Below are 26,680 nucleotides of genomic sequence, written 5' to 3' on the forward strand. Positions count from 1 at the left end.
TCCCTTAAGCCCCGGACTTTAAGGTTACAGTGACTGCTCTCCAGCCTGGGTAAAAACAGGCTCTAAAAAGGAAGGAAGAAAGGAAGGGAGGGAGGGAGGGGGGGAAGGAAGGAAGGAGGGAAGGCAGGAAGGAGGGAAGGAAGGAGGGAGGGAGGGAGGGAAGAAAGGAAGGAGGGAAGGAAGGAAGGAGGGAAGGAGGGAGGGAGGGAAGAAAGGAAGGAGGGAAGGAATGAAGGGGGAGGGGGAGAGAGGGAGGAAGGAAGGGAAGAAAGGGAAGGAAGTGAAGGGAGGGAGGAAGAAAGTAGAGTATAACTATTGGAAAGGAAGAGACAAAACTATCATTATTTGCATATGAAATGATAAATATTAGACAGCCAAAGAAGCCTAAGAGAATCAACTAACATTTTACTGGAAGTAATATAAGAATTCAGTACGGTGGCTATATACAAAATCAAGAGATCAGCATACAAAAAAATTTTTTTAAAAAGATGACTACCTTAAATACTTTTCCCACGTACCACCAATAACTAATTAGAAAATGGAAGAAAGATCCCATTTACAATGGCAATAAAAATGTATGAAGTATTTAGGAACAAAAATACAAAGATCTTTTATCTAACAAAAGATGTGTAAGATCTATATGATGGAAACAGACTCTTCTGACAGACATTCAAAAAAATGAATACATGACAAGAGATATCACGTTCCTAGAATGTTGTACAGATGTAATTCTCAAATTAATCTGCAAATTTAACGTGATCCTATTCAAATCCCAAGACAGTTTTTGGTGGTGGCTATTTTTGAGACAGGGTCTTGCTCTGTTGCCCAGGCAAGGATGCAGTGGTATGATCACAGCTCACTGCATCCTTGACCTCCCAGGCTCAAGCAATCCTCCCACTTCAGCCTCTGAAGTCTCTCATATGGTGCCTAAGAAATGGTGACAGAGTGAAATAAGGGCATTTTAGGTGGACAAGGGCACAGACAAAAGCAGAAATGGGCACGGTGTGACCAGGGTATGGTGAAGGGCTGCTCTGGCTGGAATGGAGGGCTGCCACAATAATGGAAATAGTGAGTGAGGGAAATAAAGTTGGATTAGCAGCATAGCGTCAAGGTTGCCAACTTATTAACTCACTCTTCCAATATGCTAGCACTGGCCTGTTGGGAAAAGTAATACATCATGTAATCGAACAAAAGGCAAACAGAGGCAAGCTCTGGGAATGGGCGCTATAAACAGGACTCGCTCCAGAGTAGCCAGATGTAGGCTTTAGATAGGTAATGCAGATTGAGCATCCCTAATCCAAGGAGGAATGTCTCATATGGTGTCTGAGAAATGGTGACACATCTCACAGAGGGCCTGGGCTCAGGAGGGCTGGAGTATGAGACATTCCCCCTCCCCTGTGAACTTAAATAAGTGGCCAACTACTTTTTTAAAAGATGGCTACCCTGTAGTGCTTTAACTGGACCTATTTAGACAGCACCCTACACACTGGAGAAGGAAGACACTGTGTGAGTCTAGTAAGTCTACAAGACAAGACTTCTCTCTTTTGCTTCATCCTTCCTCTCCAGGGTGATGACAGCTCTGTGAGGGTGGAGATTATATACTTCTCTTCATTTCAACAACAAGGAAATAAATTAGTGGCACAGTACATTCAATTGTTGACATAGTTTTGAGTGGGAGAAATTTTGCTATTATATCAACTTAATTTCTTAAAATAGTCTAGTGGGATTAACTTAATTTCAATTGACAGAAATCTCCTGGAAGTGAAGATCCTTTTAAAATCCTGGAATGTACATTATAGTAAAAGAACAAAGCATACCTCGGCCTTAAACAACTGAAGGAGAATGCCAAGTAGTAGTAGGTGGGAAAGTGGCTTTGATTTTCAGTTTGTGGGTTCTGAATCTACACAGAGACAGAATTGCATTCTGAAAACCTGAATTAATTATTGTTCTTACCTTGATGGCACAGAAAATTAGGATGAAAATCGCAATTACGGTCACAGGTATTGCCACGATGAATTTGTTGTAGCTGTATCCTGGAACAACTTTAGTGAGCTAAAAAAAAAAAAAAAGGAAAGAACAATTTCTTTAAAAAAACAAAGAGATAGGATGAAAGCTAACTATTAAAAACCCTAGTATTCCAAGTGAGTAGCTTACAGGTTCTTTTTTATTTTTTTGAGACAGGATCCCACTCTGTTGCTCAGGCTGGAGTACAGTGGTATGATCATGGTTCCCTGTAGACTTGACCTCCCTGGGCTCAGGTGATCCTCACACCTTAGCTAGCCTCCTGAGTAGCTGGGACTACAGGCATGTGTCACCACACCTAGCTAATTTTTGTGTTTTTTGTGGAGACAGGGTTTCACTATGTTGCCAAGCTGGTCTCACACTCCTGACCTCAAGCGATCCACCCACCTTAGCCTCCCAAAATGCTGGGATTACAGGCATGAGCCACCTGGCCAAAGTTACATGGCCAAGACAAGCTATGGCCTGTGAGTCCCAGGTTCTCTTGTGTTGGCACTTTCCTGACATATGCTAAATGATGGGAAAGTCTGGGTCTCACCTTTCTCTGTGGTCCTCACCTCACTTGACTTCCGCTCTTTCTGTTCACTCTGGGCTTCTGTGCTCTCGATATAGTTCTCAGTTTCCCATTGGTCCGTATGCCATTCTGCCCTGGACACATTTACTTCTTGCTGTTCACTGAGAAGTTTCATGAGGAGGCCTGTCTTGGAGATGAGCTTAGCACAGGCTAATTGCACTTGGGTCTCAGAGCAGTCCATCTTCAAGGTCCGGATAACATGAGCTATGAGCCTTCTCACATTGTTGTTAGGGATGAGGGACTGCAGCTTCTGGTTTAGCTGAATTTCAAACCGATCACCTGGGGACAAGAGCCATGGGTAATTGAAGTTTTTGGGCTTGGGGAACAGGTCAGGGAACAGGCTTTTTGCTGCAGAGAATGGAGGCCTCTTCACCAGCATCAGTCTGTTGGGAAGACTTTTCTTTTTGAGCTTTTGACTCTTTTTGGCCTTGGGTGTTCTGTGGACCACACGGGAGCGAGTTGTATGAATGTGGTGTTTTATTTTGGAATTGATGGTTGGTTTAGCAGCCTTCAAAGTGGCGTAGGTTAAGTCTTTCTGTCTGTTTCTTACCTCAGGTTGGGCTTTTGCAGAGGTGGAGGCGGAAGGCCCTCCCATGGAGAAGGCTTTCGGCAAAGAGGAGACCACAGTCTTATGCTCTTGGGTGAACAAAGGCTTGGTGTAGATAGTGTTTCCCACTAACTTCTCAGGCCTCTGCACCACATGAGGCTGTTCCAGCTCCCTTGGGGCTGCAATCCCAGGCCTTTTTCCTTTGGCAGTGTTTTCCACAAATGCCTGGGCACTCTGTTCCCTCCTGATGCTCTGCTTTCCCAGCTCTCTGAAGTGCCTTTTCTGGATGCTCCTTGGGCCCATAAGGACTCTGTTTGCTCTCTGCAGGATTTTTCCTACACTTTGAATCTTTGCCAGGCTGTTTTCCTGTGGTTGAGCAGTTTCTAATTTTGTTTGAAAAATTTGCCGTTTAAATTTGGGACCTAAATCGCTGGACTGTACAAGCATGGCAGTTTTTTCTTCCCTTTTAACCTCATCAATTTTTCCTTGAATTTCTGCATCTAACACATTTTCCAGAAAATACAGCTTTCTCAATTTATTTTCATAAATTGAGTCAGATGCAGGTTGAAGAGAGGGGCTCTTTGCATGGTTCTTCAAAATACCCAGGGGCCTGTCACCACCTTGTGTATCTGAAAAAAGCAGTTTAATGAATGATAACAACGTTGCCTCCACATCTTCTAGATTTCTTGCCGAGAAATAAGGCAAGATATAATTTAGTGCACTGATAACACCACTTTCATCATTGATGTCTAGCTGCTCACTCCCAAAGCCTGACAAGTTGATGCCATTGCTGTCTGAGGGTGTCTCTGGCTCAATAGTCAGCTCAGTGCTCGTGTGCTTCTTCCGAGCTTGTAACACCTTCATGAACGCTCCTTCGGGATTCCCTATGGATGCTTCTTCAGGACAATGTGTGGTGTTTGTCAGACATGCACTGTTGCAATGCAGCTTGACTGTCTTGCAGACAACCTCAAAGCTATTTTTAAATTGGCAGAGGCAGCAGGCCATATGGCTGGGTAAGATCCTATAGATAAAATCACAGAACAATAAATTAATGGTGAAGGGGTTTCTTGAGCAGGTAAAGGAGGCAGACCAATGCTACCACAGGGCTGGGCAAAAAGGTGTTATTGAGGCCTATGGACTGGACAGTTGGGTAGGAACCAGAAGGCCACAGGAAGGAGGACAGAGGTGCACAACAGAAGGGTAAGCATGGCAGTGAGTATGGTATGCCTAGAATAAACATGGTTGGGATTAGAACTGGGTGACATTGGTCAGCAGTTTAATTCAGAAGTATCTTTTCCCAACTCAAAAGTTTCACTTTGGGCTGAAAGTACACAGGAAGAAGGTAGACTTCTAAGAAGAGTCTGAATAAGTCCCCAACTTCTGTAGTCTCTTTCTCAATTCCTGTTGGGAGTGGGAAATATTAGACATTCTCTGGGCATTAAAAATAGCTTAGTTTAACATGTATTGTGGGGTAAAAAAATAACAGAGATTGCATTGGCCAAATCTGGATTTGAGCATTCAAAAGAATAACAACAATAATAAGCTACAACATAATTAATATAAAGAAGAATCCATGAAGAATGATATTCAAAAAGAAAGAGGGGGTGTTCTCCTTTAATGAAATAATGCCAGCTAGTAAATGCAGAAGGAATGACAAAATTTAAAAAAGTGTCACTTTGCACCACCACTGTAATAAAAATTGATTCAGACAAGGATTATTATTGATACACAGTTGGGTAAAAAGACACTTGGAGAACAGGATCTTTACTGATTTCAAAGAACCACCCCACAGATTATTTATTAATTACCAAGGGGAAAATTCTTTTTTATTTTTTTTATGAGACAAGGTTTCACTCTGTCACTCAGGCTGAAATACAGTGGCAAAATCATAGCTCATTGCAGCCTTGACTGGGCTCAAGTGATCCTCCAAATTCAGCCCCCTGTAGGCTTGCACTACCACGCCCAGCTAATTTTCTTTTGTTTATTGTATTTTTAGTAGAGACAGGGTTTTACCTTGTTGCTCAGGCTAGTCTAGAACTCCTGGACTCAAGTGATCTGCCCACCTCAGCCTTCCAAAGTGCTGGGATTACAAGCGTTAGCCACTGCACCCAGCAAAAATAACACCAATGGAGAGATCTGGAAGATCACCTTAATCAAGTGATCAAACTTAGCATTATGGGCCACCTGTGGTCATGAGGCAGGAAGGATGTATCACCTATGCAGTATTCTTCCCAAAAATGCTTAACTTGAATCTCATCATGAGGAAACAGACAAATCCAGATTGTGGGACAATTTACAAGACAGCGATCTTTGACTCTTAAAAAATACCAGTATCATGAAAGATAAAAAAAAAAAAGTAGAGGAATGTTTTAGATTAAAGGAAATGAAGACATGACATGCAGTGCCTGACCTTTGATTGGATTCTGTACTATTCTTTCATCTTTATGGTATGTTTGAGTTTTTTTCAAAATATAAATTTGGGCAAAAGAGATACCAAGATAATTGATTCTTGTTATGGCTTATTGGGGCAGTTTTAGAGAGATTAAAAAAACCTCTGTTATCTGGAGTAAATCTCAAGGTTAATCTTAAGCAGTATAGCATGGTCATTAAGAATACAGATTCCACAGCCAGATCAGGCTTAAATCCCAGCTCCACTAATAATGTGAATTTGGGCAAACTGCTTAATCTCTGTTCCTTGGCCTTGTCGTTATAATAGTACCTACCTCTAATGAGTTTTGAGGATTAAATGAATCAATACCTGAAAAATGCCTGGCACACAGTGAGTGCTCAATAAATGTTAACTACTATAATTATTACATTGCAGAGGCTGTGGGGGCCTTTTCTGGGTCCTTCAAAAGGATGACTTTATCAGGACCTCATTAAAACTGTGAAAACAGAAGAGTGTCTCATGGATATATGAAGTCTATGAGTTCGGAGTACAACATATAGAGTTTTTTTGTTTTTTTTTCTTCCTATCTCCAGTAATGGGTATAAACAAACATATAGTGTTTTATATTAAAACTGCATCCAGTAAGTTGGCCTGACACAGCTTTCAAACCTATAGAGAAATAACCACTAGTGACTAGTAGTGTTCCTTTGGGTCCAGTGGAAGCTTTTGATCTTCATATAGAAAGAATGGACCCAGAACCATAACCTGGCATTTTACTTACATAGCAACCTTAACTCTGACACAGAGGTGTTTCTTTTGTTTGTGTTGAGGCAGGGTTTTGTTCTGTTACACAGGCTGAGTGCAGTGGTACAATCTCAGTTCACTGCAGCCTCTGCCTCCTGGGCTCAAGTGACCGTCCCACCTGAGCCTCCTGAGTAGCTAGAACTACAGGTGTGTGCCACCATGCCCGGCTAATTTTTGTATTTCTTGTAAAGATGGGGTTTCACCATGATGCCCAGGCTGGTCTTGAACTCCTAAGCTCAAGCAACCCTCTCTCCTTGGCCTCCCAAAGTGCTGGGATTACAGGCATGAACCCAAAGTTTTTGTTGTTATTTTTGTGCCTTCAACTTCTTATTTTAAACAATTTCCTTTTTTCCTTTAAGCCTTAGGATGGCTGGGAAATATTTTCAAATGGTATAATGAACACCTGTATAACTTCCATCTGGAATCAACAGTTGCTTTTTTTTTTTTTTTCATTTCCCACCTAACCCCAACAGTTGCTAATACTTTGCCACATTTGCTTTCCATGTATGTATGTCTACACATTTTTCTGGACAAACCATTTGAGAGTTAGTTGCAGATATAATGAGCCTTCACCACTAAATAATTCAGTGTGCAGCCCCTAAGAACCTAGACATTCTCCTCCATAACCAGAATACTATTATCACCCAATGAAACTTAATATTATCATTGCCTACTATGTAGTCCCTATACAAATTTTCACAATTGTCCCAATCATATCATGGCTTAAAAAAATTCAGAATTCAATCACACATCAGACATTGCATTTAGTTTTTATGACTCTTTAGTCTCCTTAACTGTTCCCAGAACTGTTTTAAAGTATACTGACAAATCTTTGAGACTGTAAATGACCTGAGGTATAGACTATTCTTACTTGAGAATAATAATTTTCCAATACGCATTAAAGATCATTACACACGAGCCAAGACTCACATGAGCTGCCCTACTTTCTTTGTATATAAATGTGTAAACTCCTGAAGACTTCCAATAATGAACTCCAATAGGGCAGTTAGTTCAATGTCTTTTGAGTCCTGATGACAAATGGTTACAGAGAATAGGAGCATTTTTCCTATCCACTAATGGTAAAGAAAAAAGCAGACAGAACTTCACTATGTCAGAGAACTAAGTGAGAAGGCTGGTTGATGAAGAGGACTTCATCCAGAGAGGAAGGGATCTAGCTGACTTGGAAGCTGCTGCAGGAGGCTGAGGAAAATGAGGCTAGAGCAATAAAACAGATTTGATAACGTGATGAAGATGAGAAAGTGACCTGACAAAAATGAATGCAGCAGAGTGCTAAATGAAGGGCCCATTCCATGCTAATCCTGTATAATGCCCTCAACTAGCCTTAGCATACCTGAGTTTCTATTTAGCTTGCCATATTGTGTGTTGGGGGGTGGGTGGCACAATTTAAGTTGCAGTAAGTTGTGTAACAAACTCACAATAGGGCCCTGCAGATATATATAGGGTCATGCTCTGTCACCCAGACAGGGGTGCAGTGGTACCATCTTGGCTTACTGCAACCTCCACCTTCTGGGTTCAAATGATCCTTCTGCCTCAGCCTTCCTAGAGGCTGGGACTTACAGGTGTATGCCACCACACCTAGCTGATGTGTGTGTGTGTGTGTGTGTATATATATGTATATGTATATATGTATATATAATTTTAACTGCAAAGAAGGCCAGGCACAGTGCCTCATGCCTATAATCCCAGCATTCTAGGAGGGTGAGGCAGGAGGATCACTTGAGGCCAGGAGTTTGAGACCAGCTTGGGCAACATAGTGAGACCTCGTTTCTACTAAAAATAAAAAATAAAATTGAAAAAAAAAAAGATACCTCACACCATATATGCAAATTAACTCAAAACGGATCATAGACCTAAATGTAACTATACAATTTCTGGGAGAAGACATAAAAGAAAATCTTTTTGACTTTGGATTAGACAACAAGTTCTTAAAGATTTCTTAAATAAGAAAGAAAAAAGCATAAGCCATATAAGAAAAAATTGCTAACTTAAAGCTTATAAAAATTAAAAACTTCTGCTCTTCAGTAAACACTTTTATTTTTATTGTTTATTTTTCATTTTGAGACAGAGTCTCACTCTGTTGCCCAGGCTGGAGTGCAGTGGTGCAATCTCAGTTCACTGCAACCTCCACCTCCCAGGTTCAAGCATTTCTCATGCCTCAGTCTCCTGAGTAGCTGGGATTACAGGTGCCCGCCACCACTAATTTGTGTATTTTTAGTAGAGATGGGATTTTGCCACATTGGCCAGGCTGGTCTCAAACTCCTGACCTCAGGTGACCCACCCACCTTGGCCTCCCAAAGTGCTGGGATTACAGGCATGAGTCACTGTGCCCAGCCAGAAAAAACACTTTTAACAGAATGAAAACACAAACCACAATCTGAGAGACGATATTTACTAAACACATATCTAAAAGGACTTTTTAAAGAAAATTTATTTACTTATTTATTTGTTGATATAGCATCTCACTCTGTGATCCAGGCTGGTGTGCAGTGGTGATCATGGCTCACTGCAGCCTCGACCTCCCAGGCTCAAGCAATCCCAAAGTGCTGGGACCACAGGTATGCACCACCACACCTGGATTGTTTTTATATTTTTGGTAGAGACGAGGTTTCACCATATTGCCCAGGTGGTCTCAAACACTTGGCCTCAAGCAATCCTCCTGCCTCAGCCTCCCAATGTGCTGGGATTATAGGCATGAGCCACTGCACCTGGTCCCTGAAAGGACTTGTATCTAGAGTCTATAAAGTACTCTTAAAACTCAATAATAAATAATCTCTTATGGGATTACAGGGGACAAACCTCATTAATAAAAAGATTAATATTCAATTAAAATATGGGAATAGATTTGAACAATTTAGTAAGGAAGCTATTTGCACATGAACAGACATTCAACATCACTAGCTATTAAAGAAATGCAAATTAAAACCACAATGAGATTCCACTACACATCTAGCAGTAGAAAGGCAAACATTTCTTTAAAAACTGAAATATAAGAATCTGCTGGGCTGGGCCAGGAGTGGTGGCTCACGCATGTAATCCCAGCACTTTGGGAGGATAAGGTGGGTGGATCATGTGAGGCCAGGAGTTTGAGACCAGCCTGGCCAACAAGCTGAAACCCTGTCTCCACTAAAAATACAAATATTAGCTGTGCGTGGTGGTGGGCACCTGTAATCCCAGTTACTCAGGAGGCTGAGGGAGGAGAATTCTTTGAACCTGGGAGGCGGACATTGCAGTGAGCTGAGATTGTGCAGCTGCACTCCTGCTTTGGCAATTAAAAAATTAAAAAAAAAAAAAAATCGGCTGGGCTGGGCACGGTGGCTCACACCTCCCAGCACTTTGGGAGGCCAAGGTGGGTATATCACTTGAAGTTAGAAGTTCAAGACCAGCCTGGCCAATATGGTGAAAACCCATCTCTACTAAAATTACAAAAATTAGCTAGGTGTGGTGGTGGGTGCCTACAGCCACTTGAGGGGGCTGAGGCAGGAGAATTGTTTGAACTCAGGAGGTGGAGGTTGCAGTGAGCCAAGATAGTGCCACTGCACTCAAGCCTGGGGATAGAGCAAGATTGTGTCAAAGAAAAAAAAAAAAGAATCTGCTAAAGTTATGGAACAACTTCAACACTCACACAACGCTGGTGGAAATGTAAAATGGCACAGACACTTTAGGAAACAGTTTAGCAAGTTCTTAAAAAGTTAAATATGAACTTAGCATGTGAACAATCCAACTCCTAGGTATTTGCCCAAAAGAAATGAAAACATAGGTTCACACACAAAGACCTGTATATGAGTGTTTTTAGCAGTTTTATTCATAATTGCCAAAAAATTGAAAACAACCCAAATGTCCATACATTGATGAATGAATAAACAAATGGATACATCCACACAACTGGAATATTACTGAGCAATGAAAAGGAGTGAACAGTTGTCCCTCCGTGTCTGCAGGGGATTGGCTCCAGGACCCCTTGCAGATACCAAAGTCCACAGAGGCTAAAGTCTTTTACATGAAATAACATAGCATTTGTATATAGCCTTGGGTATACTTTAAATACCTAATACAGTATAAATGGTATGTAAATAATTATACCATATTTTAAATTTTCTACTGTTTTTATTATTTCATATATTTTACTTTTTCCAAATACTCTCCATCCATGATTAGTTGAATCCATGGATGAGGAACCTGCAGATATGGAGGGCCAGCTGTACTGATAGGTGCAACAACATGGACGTAGCATAGTCTCAAAAAACATTATGCTAAGTGAGGCCAGGGGCGGTGCCTCACACCTGTAATCCCAGCACTTTGGAAGGCCGAGGTGGGTGGATCACTTGAGGTCAGGAGTTCGAAACCAGCCTGGCCAACATGGTGAAACCTCGTCTCTACTAAAAATAGGAAACATTAGCCAGGCATGGTGGCAGGTGCCTGTAGTCTCAGCCAGCTACTCGGGAGGCTGAGGCAGGAGAATTGCTTGAACCTGGGAGGTGGAGGTTGCAATGAGCTGAGGTCATGTGGCTGCACTGCAGCCTGGGTGACAGAGTGAAACTCTGTCTCAAAAAAAAATTATGTTAAGTAAAAGAAGCCAGATACAAGAGGCTACATGCTATATGATTTCATTTATAAGACATTCTGGAAAAGGCAAAACTATAGGAACAGAAATCAGATTAGTAGTTTACAGGGGCTGATGGTGGGAGGAGGGGACTGACTATAAAGGGACGTGAGGGGCCTTTTTGAGGTGACAGAAATGCTTTATATTGGGAATGTGGTGGTGGTTATGTCAATATACATTTGTCAAAACTCATAAAACTGTACACTCAAAAAGGGTGAATTTTGTTATATGAAAATTGCATCTCAGTAAACCTGACTTAAGAAAATACTAAAACAAACCTAAAGAACCAATTAAGTGAAAATAAATCTAAGAAAAAAATAACTTACAGTTTTTCCAATTCAAGAGTCATCATGAGGATGTTCTTAACTGTTGTAAGTGGGACTTGTGTTGTTCCCATGTCTCTGAAGAGGAAAACCGAAACATTCATGATATAAATGCCAATACAAAAATTCTGTACTTAAAAAAGATATTTCAAGGACATGTGATTACTTCAATTTTGGCTTTTCTATAAAACAAGCCAACTCAAGAGTTTATGTGCTGCAGAATTCCAGAGAGTTCTTATTAAAGAAATTTAAGTTGATTTGCATCATCAAATTAATGATATTCAAGAGTAGAACTTGTACTTTTTTGTTTGTTATTTATTTATTTATTTATTTTTTCTTCTTACTTGACATGGTGATTGTAGTCAGCTGTGTATATATATATATATTTTACCATTATCTTACTTCTCATTTTCATATTGGATTCACTCATCTTGATTATTTCCTCTTTTCTTCCTTTTTAGAATAATGAACACCTATTCCTTCTTCCTTTCTTGGTTAAGTAATATTCCTCCACGTGTCTGCATGTTCCAAACCTATATGGGTTCTTCAACACTGTCCTCTTCCCCTGCTGGCTGTCTTGACCATTTTACATCCTTTCTTAATCCTTTTCTTTGCCAATAACTTTTTTTCAATAACCCAGTTAAATTTAAATTATCACTTTTTAGCCTAAATGCAAAATACTTAATCATTGATGAAAAACTTAAAAAGAGCATAAATCATTTCATGACTCATGAGAGTACTGTAATACTTACAGATATTTTAATGCTGGCAATTTAAACAAATATGGATCTTCAACAGTTGTCAGAGGATTGCGATTGAGAATTCTGAAAAGAACAAGGAATTAAAATTACCTGCATTTTCAATGTGTGAAACTGCATGAAAAGCTTATATTCATTTTTTGGTATGGAACGTGTAGGTAAAAAAAAATCACTTTCTGTTTTTACCCAATAAATCACCATTAGACTCCATAAAGCACTATTCCTCTGGGAACTACCTAGGTCTCTAGAAGATAAAGCAGAGGAGAGAAAGAGGGGAACAAATAGAAAAACCAAAAAATGGAAAACAAAGAAAAAATATGCCACAGAACTTTTCAGGTCAAAAACCCCAGAAGTGACAATGCTAGTAGGAAGCCCTGACTCTGTAGGAAACAGTTTCTAGTGTCCTCCATGGCTGGATCTCAGCTCACTGCAACCTCCGCCTCCCACGTTCAAGTGATCCTCCTGCCTCCTGCCTCAGCCTCCTGAGTAGCTGGGATTACAGGTGCCCGCCACCATGCCCAGCTAACTTTTGTATTTTTAGTAGAGACAGGGTTTCACCATGTGGACCAGGCTGGTCTCGAACTCCTGACCTCAGGTAATCCACACACCTCGGCCTTTCAAAGTGTTAGGATTACAGGTGTGTTCCACTGTTCCTGGCCGCTTGTCTTATCTTTATAAAGTTAAAATTTATGGTTTAATTTGCACAGTTAAGAAAAAAAATAGGACCAATTCTTTTGCTTTAGAGCCAAAGAAAAAGGGATAAATCTAAGAGGAGGAACTGGTCAAAACCATACTCCTATCACATACTCCCACTTGTATTCTTGTATCACATCACAGCCTTTGCTACATTTCATGTAATCACTTGTCTACCTGTCAGTCTCCTGGACTATCAGCTCCTTAAGGGAAGACACCACACCTTATTGTCATTGTGATCCCTGTGCTGGGCACGATGTCTGAAATTTACTAGGCATTTAATAAATGTTTATTGAATAAACAAATGACATTTTGTTTATATGTCAATAAAAAGAATAAATTCATTTTGATGCAAATTTTTATTCCAAAATGCTGGAATCTATTTTCTTTTTAATTCTTTAAAGTGAATGAAAAAAAGAAAAGAAACAGGAAGAAATAAAAGAAAATCTGCCTTTAGGTTAACCCAAGAATCATCACCATACTTTTGCAGAAATTATAAAAATAATAATTACTACAGCGAGTATCTATTGGGCTGCCAGGTATTAAATGATCGGCGCTTCACATTTAATCCTCACAATAACCTTATATGGTAGATATTATTATTGCCCTACTTTATAAATGAGGAAACTGAGGAACAGAGAGGTTACATAATTTGTCCTAGGTCACCAAGCTATTAAGAAGCAAAGCTGTAATTTGAACTCATGTGTTTAATCTGTATGAAGAAAGAGGGTTTACTTTAACCTTATGGGTTTTTTAATTCTTTCTTTCTTCTTTCTTCATTTCCCACCCACCCTCCTTCTTTCCCTTTCTTCCTTCCTTCCCTCCCTCCCTCTCTTTCTTTTTCTTTCTCTCTTTCATTCTTTCTTCCTTCCCTTTATTTCTCCTCCCTCCTTCTTTCCCTCCTTCCCACCTCTCCTTTTCTTTTATTTCGTCTTTCTTTCCTTCTTTCTTTGTTCCTTCTTTCCTTCTTTCTTTCCTTCATTTCCCTCCCTCCTTCTTTCTTTCCATTTTTCCTTCCCTCCTTCTCTCCCCTCCCTTCCTCTCCCTCCCCCCTTTCCTTTTCTTCCTTCCTCCCCTCTTCCTCCTTTTCTTTCCTTTTTCTTCCTTTCTTCTTTCTTTCTTTCTTTCTTCTTTCTTTCTCTTTCCTTCCTTCCTTCTCTCCCTCCCTCCCTCTTTCTTTTTTCTTTTCTTTCTTTTCCTTCCTTCCCTCCCCCTTTCTTCTCTTTCTCTCTCTTTTCTTTTTTCCTTTCTCTCTTTCTTTTCTCTCCCCTTCCTCCTTTCCTTCCCTTCCCTCCCCTCCCCCTTCCCTTCCTCCCTCCCTTCCCTCGATCTCCCTCTCCTCTTTCCAACAGGGTCTTGCTCTGTTGCCCAAGCTGGAGTGGTGTGATCTTGGCTCACTACAACCTCTACCTCCCAAGCTCAGGTAATCCTCCTTCCTCTGTCTTCCAAGTAGCTGGGACTATGGGTACATACCACCACACCCAGCTAATTTTTTTATTTTTAGTAGAGATGGGAGTTTCATCATGTTGGCCAGGCTGGTCTTGAACTCCTGATATCAGGTGATCTGCCTGCCTTGGCCTCCCAAAGTGCTGGTGTGAGCCACTGGGCCCAGCCTTAATTTTGAGAAGACTAAATACAGAAATGCCTTTAAATCTTCATCTACTCTGAGAAGGCCTCTATGAGAATTACAGTTTCTCACTAGCAGGGTGTGGTGGTGCGTGCCTGTAGTCCCAGCTATTCATGAGGCTGAGGCAGGAGAATTGCTTGAACCCAGGAGGCAGAGGTTGCAGTGAGCCGAGATTGATCCACTGTACTCCAGTCTGGGCAATAGAGCAAAAAAAAGAGAGAGAGAGAATTATAGTTTCCCTTTTTATTTCTTTTCCCTAATCATTTCCTATGATTAAATATTTAATTAGTCTACGGTCATTGAAACTTTTTTTTTAAGAAACACATTCTCACTCACTATGTTGCCCAGGCTGGCTAGCAGTGGCTATTCACAAGCCCGATCCCACTACTGATCAGCATGGGAGTTCTGACTTCCTCCATTTCTGAACTGGGCTGAGACATCCCTTCTTAGGCAACCTGGCAGTCTCCTGTTCCTGGGAGGTCACCATACTGATGCTGAACTTAGTGCAGACACCCAATCAGCATAGCACACTACAGCCCAGAACTCCTGGACTCAAGGGATCCTTCTTCCTTTGCCTCTCAAGTATCTGGGACTACAGACATGTGGCCGGTGAGACTTTAGAAATTTAAAACCATGTTGTAGGTGACATCAGTGAAAATGGTGGAATAAAGACACCCGAAAATTCATCCCTTCATAAAAGCAACAACAACCAAACAAATAGCCATAAAGGAGCAGTGTGAAGAATTAGAGGTGGGAACGACCCCCAGACCAACCAAAGCCCATGCGCCGCTGCATCCTGCGCCCAGCACCTACATCCCGCCTCCGTCGCCACCATACCCAAGAGAAAGGCTGAAGGGGATGCTAAAGGAGATAAAGCCAAGGTGAAGGACGAACCACAGAGAAGATCCGCGAGGTTGTCTGCTAAACCTGCTCCTCCAAAGCCAGAGCCAAGCCTAAAAAGGCCCCTGCAAACAAGGGAAAGAAGGTACCCAAGGGGAAAAAGTGAAAAGCTGATGCTGGCAAGGAAGGGAATAACCTTGCAGAAAATGGAGATGCCAAAACAGACCAGGCACAGAAAGCCGAAGGTGCTGGAGATGCCAAGTGAAATGTGTGCATTTTTGATAACTGTGTACTTCTGTTGACTGTACAATTTGAAACACTATTTTTTATCAAGTTTTATAAAAATGCAGAATTTTGTTTTACTTTTTTTTTTTAAGCTATGTTGTTAGCACACAGAACACTTCACTGTTGTTTTGGGGGAAGGGGCATATGTCATTAATAGAATGCCTGCAAAGTTGGATTGATGTGGGGAAAACACCTTTCCCTTCTAGTTTTGAGAGACTTCCTCTTGGCTCCCAGGAGGAGGGATTCTCTGACTTTGATACACATGGACCCCTTGGCACACAAAAGCCTTGTGGTATAGAAAAACAAATTCATTTTTATGTCCTCTTCTCCCTTTCCATCTTTCAGCATAGACTTAACTCCCTTAAGCCCAGACATCTTTTGGGACCTGACCCCCAGTCATTGGTTACCGGTGTGTCAGGCAATCTGGACTTGCCAGTGATGCCACTGAGATGGCACCTGTCAAAAGAGCAGTGGTTCAATTTCTAGATTGTGGATCTTCAGATAAATTCTGCCATTTTCATTTCACTTCCTGAAAGGCAGGGTCAGCTTGTGAAAAGTTGTTAAACAACATGCTAAATGTGAAATGTCAATCTTCACTCTAAACATAAGAGAAACCATTCAGTTCTATAGACTAGAGAACTAAAGGAAAGTATGAAAGCAATGTCCCATCAAATAGAGGATATCAGTAATGGGATAGAAACCACAAAAATGAGCCAAATAGAAATTCTAGAATTGAAAAGTGTGGTAACTTAAATAGAAAAATCACTAGAGTTCTCGATGGCAGATTAGAGTAGGCGGAAGAAATAATTGGGAACTTGAAGGTCAATTGAGATTATCAAGTCTGAGGAAAAGAAATAAAAAAGAATGAATGAAAGTGAATAGAATCTCAGAGACCTGTTTGTGGAACACAGCATCAAGCTTACTAACATACATATAATGAGAGTCCCAGAAGAAGAAAAATAGAAAAAATTAGAATATTTGAAGAAATAATGGCCCCAAACTTCCCAAACATGATGAAAAACAATCTGCATATTCAAGAAGCTCAAGGAACTACACGTAGGAAAACCTCAGGGATCCACATTTAAACATATTAAATCAAACTGACAGAAGCCAAAGACAGAAATATCTTGAAAGCAGCAAGAGAAAAGCAACTTATCACATACAAAGGATCCTCAATAAGATAATAGCTGATTTCTCACCAAAAACAATGGAAGTGCTGAGCACCGTTGCTCACACCTGTAACCCCAGCACTTTGGGAGGCTTGAGGCTCAAGAATTGCCTGCAGCCAGGAATTAGAAACCAGCACTGGCAATATAGTGAAACCCCATCTCTACAAAAAAAATTAAAAATAGCTGGGCATGGTGGTGCATGCCTGTAGTCCCAGCTACCCAGGTGGCTGAGATGAGAGGATTGCTTGAGCCTGGGAGGTGGAGGCTTCAGTGAGGTGAATGGCTGCACCACTGCACTCCAGCCTGTGTAACGGAGCAAGACCCTGTCTAAAAACAAAACAAAACAACCACACACAACAGTGGAGGACAAAAGGCAATGAAATGGCATATTCAAAGTGCTGAAGAAACTTCCATCAAGAATTCTATACTTGGCAAAACTACCTTTGAAAATGAAGAGAAATTAAGATGTTCTAGATAAATAAAAACTGAGAGACTTTGTTGCTAGAAGACCTGCCCTATGAGGAATACTAATGTGAATCCGCACAAAGAAATAAAAAGCACTGGCTGGGCACAGTGGCTCAGACTTGTAATCCCAGCACTTTGGGAAGCTGAGACTTGAGGATCACTTGAGGTCAGGAGTTTAAGACCAGCCTCACCAGCATGGTGAAACGCTGCCTCTACTAAAAATACAAAAACTAGCTGGGCATGGTGCTGTGTGCCTGCAGTCCCAACTACTCAGGAGGCTGAGGCACTAGAATCACTTGAACCTGGGAGGTGGAGGTTGCAGTGACTGTGCCACTGCACTCCAGCCTGGGCAACAGAGGGAGACTCTGTCTCAAGAAAAAGGAAAGAAAAAGATAATTGCATAATGCAATAATTATAAATCTAGGTGATGAACATAAAATGTATAAAGATGTAATGTGTGACAATAACAGTATAAAGGAGGGGGTGAGAGTGGAGCTTTAGAGAAGCAAAGTTTTGTGTACTATCAAAACAAAGTTGGTATTAGTTTGAACGACAATGTTATATAATTAAGAGTAGCTGAGACCACAGGCGTGCACCACTATACTCGACTAATTGTAAAAAGTTTTTTAGAGCTGGGATCTCACTATGTTGCCCAGGCTGGTCTCCAACTCCCAGCCTCAAGCAATCCTCCTTCCTTGGCCACCCAAAGTACTGGGATTATAGGGACACACCACTGCAACTGGCCACAAATATTTTGTTTTTTCAGTTTTCATTTTTTGAGACAGGGTTTCACTGTTTCCCAGGCTGGAGTGCAGTGGCGCAATCATGGCTCACTGCAGCCTCAACCTCCCAGGCTCAAGTGATCATCCTGCCTTAGCCACCTGAGTAACTGTGACTATAGGCATGTGTCACGACATTCAGCTAATTTTTAAATTTTTTTATAGGGATGAGGTCTCAGTATGTTGCCCAGGCTGGCCTTGAACTCCTGGGCTCAAGCAGTCCTCCCACCGCAGCCTCCCAAAGTGCTAGGATTACAGGCATGAGCCACTGCACTCAGCCCACAGATATTTCAAAAATCTCAAGTCAAGCACCTAAACTTCCACTGGAGGTAACTAGGAAAAAAAAAAAAAAAAGCTCTCGGCAAACTGAACCCAAAGCTAGGAAATAATAAATATTAGAGGAGAAATAAATGAAATCGGGAACAGAAAAACAACAGAGAAAATCAACATAGTTAAAGGTTGGTTCTTTGAAAATATCAACAAAACTGACAAACCTTTAGCTACACTGACAAAGAAAAAAATAGAGAACACCAAATTATTAAAATTAGGAATGAAAGAGGGGACACTACTACTGTTCTTACAGACATAAAAAGGATTATAATATGAATAAAAGGATTATATAAAATATATGCTAATAATTAGATAACCTGGATGAAATAGACACATTACCAGAAAGATACAAACTACTGAAACTGACTTAACAAACAGAAAATCTGAATAGACCTATGTCAAGTAAAGAGATTGAGGTAGTAATCAAAAAACTTCCCTCAAAGAAAAGCTGAAGACCAGACAGCTTCACTGGTGAATCTACCAAATATTTAAAGAAGAATTAACACCAATTCTTTTACCACAATTTTTGTTTTTAGTTAAAGTTCCCATTTATTGGATGGGTGAGGTGGCTCAAACCTGTAATCCCAGCACTTTGGGAGGCCGAGGCGGGCAGATCATCTGAGGTCAGGAGTTCAAGACCAGCCTGACCAACGTGGTGAAACCCCATCTCCGTTGGAGTCTTGTTCTGTTGCCCAGGATTGAGTGCAATGGTGTGACCTAGGCTCACTGCAATCTCCACCTCCCAGGTTCAAATGATTCTCCTGCCTCAGCCCCCCCGAGTACCTGGGATTACAGGCATCTGCCACCATGCCCGGCTAATTTTTGTATTTTTAGTAGAGATGGGGTTTCACCATGTTGGTCAGGCTGGTCTTGAACACCTGACCTCATGTGATCCACCCACCTTGGCTTCCCAAAATGCTGGGATTACAGGTGTGAACCACCACACCAGCCTCCATCTATTTTTTAACTTTTATTTTAGGTTTAGGGGTACATGTGCAGGTTTGTCATATAGGTAAATTGTATGCCAGGGGGTTTGGTGTACAGATTATTTTGTCACCCAGGTAATAAGCATAGTACACAATAGGTAGTTTTTGATCCTCATTCTCCACACACCCTTCGCCCCCTAGTAGGCCCCGGTATCTGTTGTTCTTTTCTTTGTCCACATGTACTGAATGTTTAGCTTCCACTTACAAGTGAGAACATGCGGTATTTGGTTTTCTGTTCCTGTGATAGTTTGCTTAGGATAATGGCCTCTAGCTGCATCTACTTTGCTGCAAAGGACATGATCTCCTTTTTTTCTTTTTTTTTTTTTCTATGGCTCCACAGCTGGTCTCAAACTCCTGTGACCTCAGGTGATCCAGCCACCTCGGCCTCCCAAAGTGCTGGGATTACAGCTGTCAGCCACCATACCTGGCCCTATGCTTTGGATTTAACTTTGATTCCTGCTCATATGCACAGTTTCTAACTGCTTAAATGACTGCAACATTTAGCTACAAGGAAGGAAGCTTAACACAAAGTCCTCCAGGGAGCAAAAAAACTGTGCCACCATGCCCAGCTGATTTTTTTGTATTTTTAGTAGGGATGGGGTTTCAGTATGTTGGCCAGGCTGGTCTTGAACTCCTGACCTCAGGTGATCTGCCTGCCTCTGCCTCCCAAAATGCAGGGATTACAGGCCTGAGCCCCCATGCCTGTCAACAAGGCTAATTTGAGGGTCATTTGTTTAATGCCTTTTCTTGTCCATGCCAAAGGTCAGAATTAGGAAAAGCAGAGCAAGTCATATATAAGCTATGTAAGGCTCTGGGCCTTTGTGCCTTAGTTTCCCCATTTGAGAAAAACGAATGGATCTTAAGACATACTTTTCAGAGTTTGTAATGGGCTTATACCCAGCTAACCAATAATTGTATGAGGTTTTCACATGTAAATAGTTGTTCACACGTATTCATTTTCTATTTCACTTACAAATTGTGTAAAAACTGCATTCCATGCCAGGCCTGAAATGTTCCAGAGCTCAGTTCTGTGAGTAAATTGCAACTAAGATTTCTACAAAAAAAAAGACACAAGCCAAAGGAAAAAAAAATTATTTCAGAACATTTATCATTTGCCGTGATTCTAATTTATATAGGATGGAACATAACCTCAATCCTTTCTCTGTGCACTAAAGAAATCTCACTGTGGACGATACTAGCTTATGGTTTATACTTTAGCATTGCACATGTGGTGCATTAGATACAAAACAGCGAATGCTCAGTAAATACTTGTGTTTAGTGATCTTTATTTCTCTAGAATAGGATTTCACAACTTCAGTGTCATTGACATTTTGGTCTATACAACTCTTTGCCACCAGGCTCGGTGGCTCAAGCCTTAATCCCAGCACTTTGGGAGGCCAAGGCGGGCGGATCACGAGGTCAGGAGTTTGAGACTAGCTTGACCAACATGGTGAAACCCCATCTCTACTAAACATACAAAAAATAAGCTGGGCATGGTGGTGGGTACCTGTAATCCCAGCTACTTGGTAGGCTGAGGCAGGAGAATCGCTTGAACCTGGGAGGTAGAGGCTGTGGTGAGCTGATAGCACACCACTGCATTCCAGCCTGGGCGACAAAGCGAGACTGTCTCAAAAAAAACAAAATGAAACTCTTTGCTGTGGGGGTTTGTCTTGTACTCTGGAGGATGTTTAGCAGCATCTCTGGTCTCTGCCCACCAGATGCCAGGAGCACACCCACAGTTTTGCCAACCAAAACTGTCTCCGGACATTGCCAAATGTCACCTGACTACAAAATCACACCAGTTGAGAACCACTGCTCTCTGATGATTCACTATGATCTGTGTAATAATGTTCACACTAACGGCCGGGCACGGTGGCTCACGCCTGTAATCCCAGCACTTTGGGAGGCCAAGGCGGGTGGATCACAAGGTCAAGAGATCCAGACTATCCTGGTCAACATGGTGAAACCCCATCTCTACTAAAAATACAAAAAATTAGCTGGGCACGGTGGTGCGTGACTGTAATCTCAGCTACTCAGGAGGCTGAGGCAGGAGAATTGCCTGAACCCAGGAGGCGGAGGTTGCGGTGAGCCGAGATCACGCCATTGCACTCCAGCCTGGGTAACAAGAGTGAAACTCCATCGCAAAAAAAAAAAAAAAATGTTCACACTAATCTTTGCTAGAGACAAAAAGAATTTGCATATAATTTTAGTTAACTTTCTACTGGTAAAATTTTAATCATATTTCAAAATGAATAGCAAAGATGTTTATAATTAAGTTTTATAAAAATTCCAAATGTAATCAAGTTTTATTTGTAACTTACAAAGACTGTAAAAATGGTAGTGATTCAAATGTGTATCTTCCAATAGACTGTATTTGATTGCAGGATAAATCTCTAGGAAAAGTAAAAGGAAAATATTGCCTTGATTAGTTATTAGATGTCAAATTAGTATGAATAAATAGCAAGAGTTTAGAATAGTATTGAATACACGGTTTTCATCTAAGCTCTAAACATTTGGACATGTATTTAAACTGCCCAGAGCTCCTAACCCTGCCTGTACCTCTCCTAGAGTCTTACCTTCATGGTTTTAATAAATAAAATATACAACTATAGATCTTGATAGACTTTAGGATTAATTATTCCTGAGAGCAGTAGACTTGATTAGATGCCCTTTTGTAGTCTCATCAAATCCTAGATTATGAGCTCAAAGTTTTTATCTCTACATTATAGTTTCTAATATTAAAAGGAATAGTCTCACATTTATATACCTTCCTAGTTTAGGTCTGTTTTCCTAAGCCAGTTCAATATCAGAAGAAATAAGACATCCTTTCACATCATTTGGAAGGAAGTTAACCCTTTAACACATAGCTTTGAACTAATTCAAATCATATTAACAGAATTTCTATCATACTAATAGAAATTCATTTTTGGCTTTATATTGCTTTAATATTTCATGAAAGCAATTTCTTCAGTTATATAGTGATGGGGCAACAAAAACAACATGGAACTGGATTTTCATTTTTTGAATAAAAACAGGTATAGACAACACCCATTCTTGACTACAGTTGGCTCTCTTATTTTTATTGATTCCACTTGTCAGCTTGTCCCTCCCTCTTTACCTGGATGGTGTAATGTTGTCTGGCTGATGTCTCCATCTCTGGTCTCTCCCTTCCTAAACTACCCTATACACAGTCATCATATAAACTCTCCAGAAGTGGCTTGCAAGACCAGCATCTCCTGGGAAATTATTGAAGATGCTAATTCTTGGTCCCACTCTAGATGAACTGAATCAGCAACTATGAGGGTGGAGTCCAGAACTGAGTTCTAACACGCCCTCCCAGGGATTGTGAGGCTACCTTACAGCACTGCTGTGATAACACGGTTCCCCATCATGGCTCCTGAGCTTGGCATTCAAAGCCCTAGAAGATCTGGCTCCAATTTCCTACTCTCCCTCCTTATACTCGACAGGTACTCATGGCATTCCTCAAATACTTTCCTGTGTTTTAGCCTTCTCCCATTTTCCTTTTGCAAGTTTAGAATATTTTCCCCAAGATGTCTGTCCAATGTTACACAATGGCCCTTCAAAGTCCTATTCAAATGGCATTGTTCTAGTGACACCTTCTTGGGGCCAAATTGAAGTCATTTTCCCCCTCTTCTATGCTCCAGAAACAATTATCCCTCCTAGTGCCCACATTTATTTCTTCTTTTTTAATGTAGTTATTTTTCATCCCATTTCTTCTGAGCATAAACTCCTTGAAAGCATGGACTAGGTCTTGCTCATCTGCATTGCCCACCATGCTAAAAACTGACACATTTAGAAATAAAGCAAACTCAAATATTTTCAAAATAAATGGATAACTGGGGGAGTGAGTAGTGCATAGAAGGAAAATGACTATTTTAAAGGAAATGTTGTTTTATTACTTTGTGGCCTCTGTAGCACTTTGGCATCCACTTGAGGGTCTTCATACCCACTTTCCTTAAGCCTTCTGCGTTTGAAAGAATCTGTTTGCAAAAGAGCATCACTAATGGGCTTAATAAGGATTAATGACATACACACCTCTGGACCATGGACAGAGGATAAGAATCAAGCTTTCATAGCAATGAACATAGTATCTTCTTATCTCTAAACAGACAGAAATACTATGCAGGTATCCCTTCCTTGGTAACAGGGTTGAGGAGATATTTATTTTATTTTGTAATTATTGAAGACTAAGGGGCATTTCTGATACACTTACTTAATGTAACCATTTGCAGCTATACCACTTAACCAACATTTTAAACATCTATTTTAATATAACAACACCTAAAATGAAACCCTTAATACCAGTCTATTCTCTTGGTAGCTTAATATTCTGGATAATATTATTTATATAATTCAGCTGATTTTTTTAGTATTTAAATGTTCATTTAATTCAGATTAAATTACCAAAAAATTCTAGATTGATGATGTTGAAATGAATGTGGGTGGTCTATATTTTCTTCTATTTCAGGCAACAATGTGAAGTTAACTTTAATTCCTTTCATTCTACTAAGCCAATTTTCTCAAATCTTTTTTTGGAAAGGTCAGGTAGCAAATATTTTAGGCTTTGTGGGCCACATATGATCTCTGTTGCATATTTCCCTGTTTCTTTTCTGTTTCTTTCACAGTCCTTTAAAAATGCAAAAACCGGCCGGGTTCCGTGGCTTATGCGTGTAATCCCAGCACTTTTGGAGGCTGAGGCGGGAGATCATCATGAGGTCAGGAGATCAAGACCATTTGGCCGAGGCGGGTGGATCACGAGGTCAAGAGATCCAGACCATCCTGGTCAACATGGTGAAACCCCGTCCCGAATAAAAATACAAAAAATTAGCTGGGCATGGTGGCGTGTGCCTGTAATCCCAGCTACTCAGGAGGCTGAGGCAGGAGAATTGCCTGAACCCAGGAGGCGGAGGTTGCGGTGAGCCGAGATCGCGCCATTACACTCCAGCCTGGGTAACAAGATCGAAACTCCGTCTCAAAAAAAGAAAAAAAAAAAGACCATCTGGGCCAACATGGTGAAACCCAGACTCTACTAAAAATGCAAAAAAATTAGCAGGGCATGGCAGTGCATACCTGTAGTCCCAGCTACTTGGGAGGCTGAGGCAGGAGAATTGCTTGAACCCAGGCGGCGGAGATTGCAGTGAGCTGAGATCGAGCCACTGCACTACAGCCTGGGTGACAGTGCGGGACTCCGTCTCAAAAAAAAAAAAAAAATGCAAAAACCATTAACTTAATGGGCTATTTAAAAATAGACCCTAGAAGGCCGGGCGCGGGGTCTCACGCTTGTGATCCCAGCCCTTTGGGAGGCCGAGGCAGGTGGATCACTAGGTCAAGAGATCCAGACCATCCTGGTCAAAATGGTAAAACCCCGTCTCTACTAAAAATACAAAAAATTAGCTGGGCATGGTGGCGTGTGCCTGTAATTCCAGCTACTGAGGAGGCTGAGGCAGGAGAATTGCCTGAACCCAGGAGGCGGAGGGTGCGGTGAGCCGAGATCGCGCCATTACACTCCAGCCTGGGTAACAAGATCGAAACTCCGTCTCAAAAAAAAAAAAAAAAAAAGACCATCTGGGCCAACATGGTGAAACCCAGACTCTACTAAAAATGCAAAAAACTTAGCAGGGCATGGCAGTGCATACCTGTAGTCCCAGCTACTTGGGAGGCTGAGGCAGGAGAATTCCTTCAACCCAGGCGGCGGAGATTGCAGTGACCTGAGATCGAGCCACTGCACTACAGCCTGGGTGACAGTGCGGGACTCCGTCTCAAAAAAAAAAAAAAAAAATGCAAAAACCATTAACTTAATGGGCTATTTAAAAATAGACCCTAGAAGGCCGGGCGCGGTGCCTCACGCCTGTAATCCCAGCACTTTGGGAGGCCGAGGCGGGTTGATCACTAGGTCAAGAGATCCAGACCATCCTGGTCAAAATGGTAAAACCCCGTCTCTACTAAAAATACAAAAAATTAGCTGGGCATGGTGGCGTGTGCCTGTAATCCCAGCTACTCAGGAGGCTGAGGCAGGAGAATTGCCTGAACCCAGGAGGCGGAGGTGGCGGTGAGCGGAGATCGTGCCATTACACTCCAGCCTGGGTAACAAGATCGAAACTCCGTCTTAAAAAAAAAAAAAAAAAAACACCATCTGGGCCAACATGGAGAAATCCAGACTCTACTAAAAATGCAAAAAACTTAGCAGGGCATGGCAGTGCATACCTGTAGTCCCAGCTACTTGGGAGGCTGAGGCAGGAGAATTCCTTGAACCCAGGCGGCGGAGATTGCAGTGAGCTGAGATCGAGCCACTGCACTACAGCCTGGGTGACAGTGCGGGACTCCGTCTCCAAAAAAAAAAAAAAAAGAAATGCAAAAACCATTAACTTAATGGGCTATTTAAAAATAGACCCTAGAAGGCCGGGCACGGTGGCTCACGCCTGTAATCCCAGCACTTTGGGAGGCCGAGGCGGGTGGATCACGAGGTCAACAGATCCAGAACATCCTGGTCAAAATGGTAAAACCCCGTCTCTACTAAAAATACAAAAAATTAGCTGGGCATGGTGGCGTGTGCCTGTAATCCCAGCTACTCAGGAGGCTGAGGCAGGAGAATTGCCTGAACCCAGGAGGCGGAGGTGGCGGTGAGCCGAGATCGCGCCATTACACTGCAGCCTGGGTAACAAGATCGAAACTCCGTCTCAAAAAAAAAAAAAAAAAAAAGACCATCTGGGCCAACATGGTGAAACCCAGACTCTACTAAAAATGCAAAAAAATTAGCAGGGCATGGCAGTGCATACCTGTAGTCCCAGCTACTTGGAAGGCTGAGGCAGGAGAATTCCTTGAACCCAGGAGGCGGAGATTGCAGTGAGCTGAGATCGAGCCACTGCACTACAGCCTGGATGACAGTGCGGGACTCCGTCTCCAAAAAAAAAAAAAAAAAAATGCAAAAACCATTAACTTAATGGGCTATTTAAAAATAGACCCTAGAAGGCCGGGCGCGGTGGCTCACGCCTGTAATCCCAGCACTTTGGGAGACCGAGGCGCGTGGATCACTAGGTCAAGAGATCCAGACCATCCTGGTCAAAATGGTAAAACCCCGTCTCTACTAAAAATACAAAAAATTAGCTGGGCATGGTGGCGTGTGCCTGTAATCCCAGCTACTCAGGAGGCTGAGGCAGGAGAATTGCCTGAACCCAGGAGGCGGAGGTGGCGGTGAGCCGAGATCGCGCCATTACACTCCAGCCTGGGTAACAAGATCGAAACTCCGTCTCAAAAAAAAAAAAAAAAAAAGACCATCTGGGCCAACATGGTGAAACCCAGACTCTACTAAAAATGCAAAAAACTTAGCAGGGCATGGCAGTGCATACCTGTAGTCCCAGCTACTTGGGAGGCTGAGGCAGGAGAATTGCTTGAACCCAGGCGGCGGAGATTGCAGTGAGCTGAGATCGAGCCACTGCACTACAGCCTGGGT

The 26,680-nt window shown here is 41.7% G+C and overlaps 1 protein-coding gene across 3 annotated transcripts in view; it reads right to left on the reverse strand.

Moving 5' to 3' along the window:
- Nucleotides 1–26,680, reverse strand: part of LOC135275716 (leucine-rich repeat-containing protein 37B-like) — a 44,625-nt gene that overhangs the window by 3,201 nt on the left and 14,744 nt on the right. For 2 of the 3 annotated variants that reach the window (XM_064378142.1, XM_064378140.1), the window contains 6 exons: nucleotides 21,531–21,602; nucleotides 20,183–20,263; nucleotides 12,030–12,101; nucleotides 11,281–11,355; nucleotides 2,577–4,161; nucleotides 1,954–2,052 (listed from right to left, as the gene is read on the reverse strand). In XM_064378142.1, the coding sequence (XP_064234212.1) occupies nucleotides 1,954–2,052; nucleotides 2,577–4,161; nucleotides 11,281–11,355; nucleotides 12,030–12,101; nucleotides 20,183–20,263; nucleotides 21,531–21,602 (1,984 nt within the window). The remainder of the gene's footprint in view (nucleotides 1–1,953; nucleotides 2,053–2,576; nucleotides 4,162–11,280; nucleotides 11,356–12,029; nucleotides 12,102–20,182; nucleotides 20,264–21,530; nucleotides 21,603–26,680) is intronic. The other variant, XM_064378141.1, reaches the window with a different exon arrangement.

This window comes from Aotus nancymaae, unplaced genomic scaffold (assembly GCF_030222135.1).
Source record: "Aotus nancymaae isolate 86718 unplaced genomic scaffold, 86718_ANA_hifiasm-v0.15.2.pri h1tg000018l, whole genome shotgun sequence".
NCBI classification, from domain to species: domain Eukaryota; kingdom Metazoa; phylum Chordata; class Mammalia; order Primates; family Aotidae; genus Aotus; species Aotus nancymaae.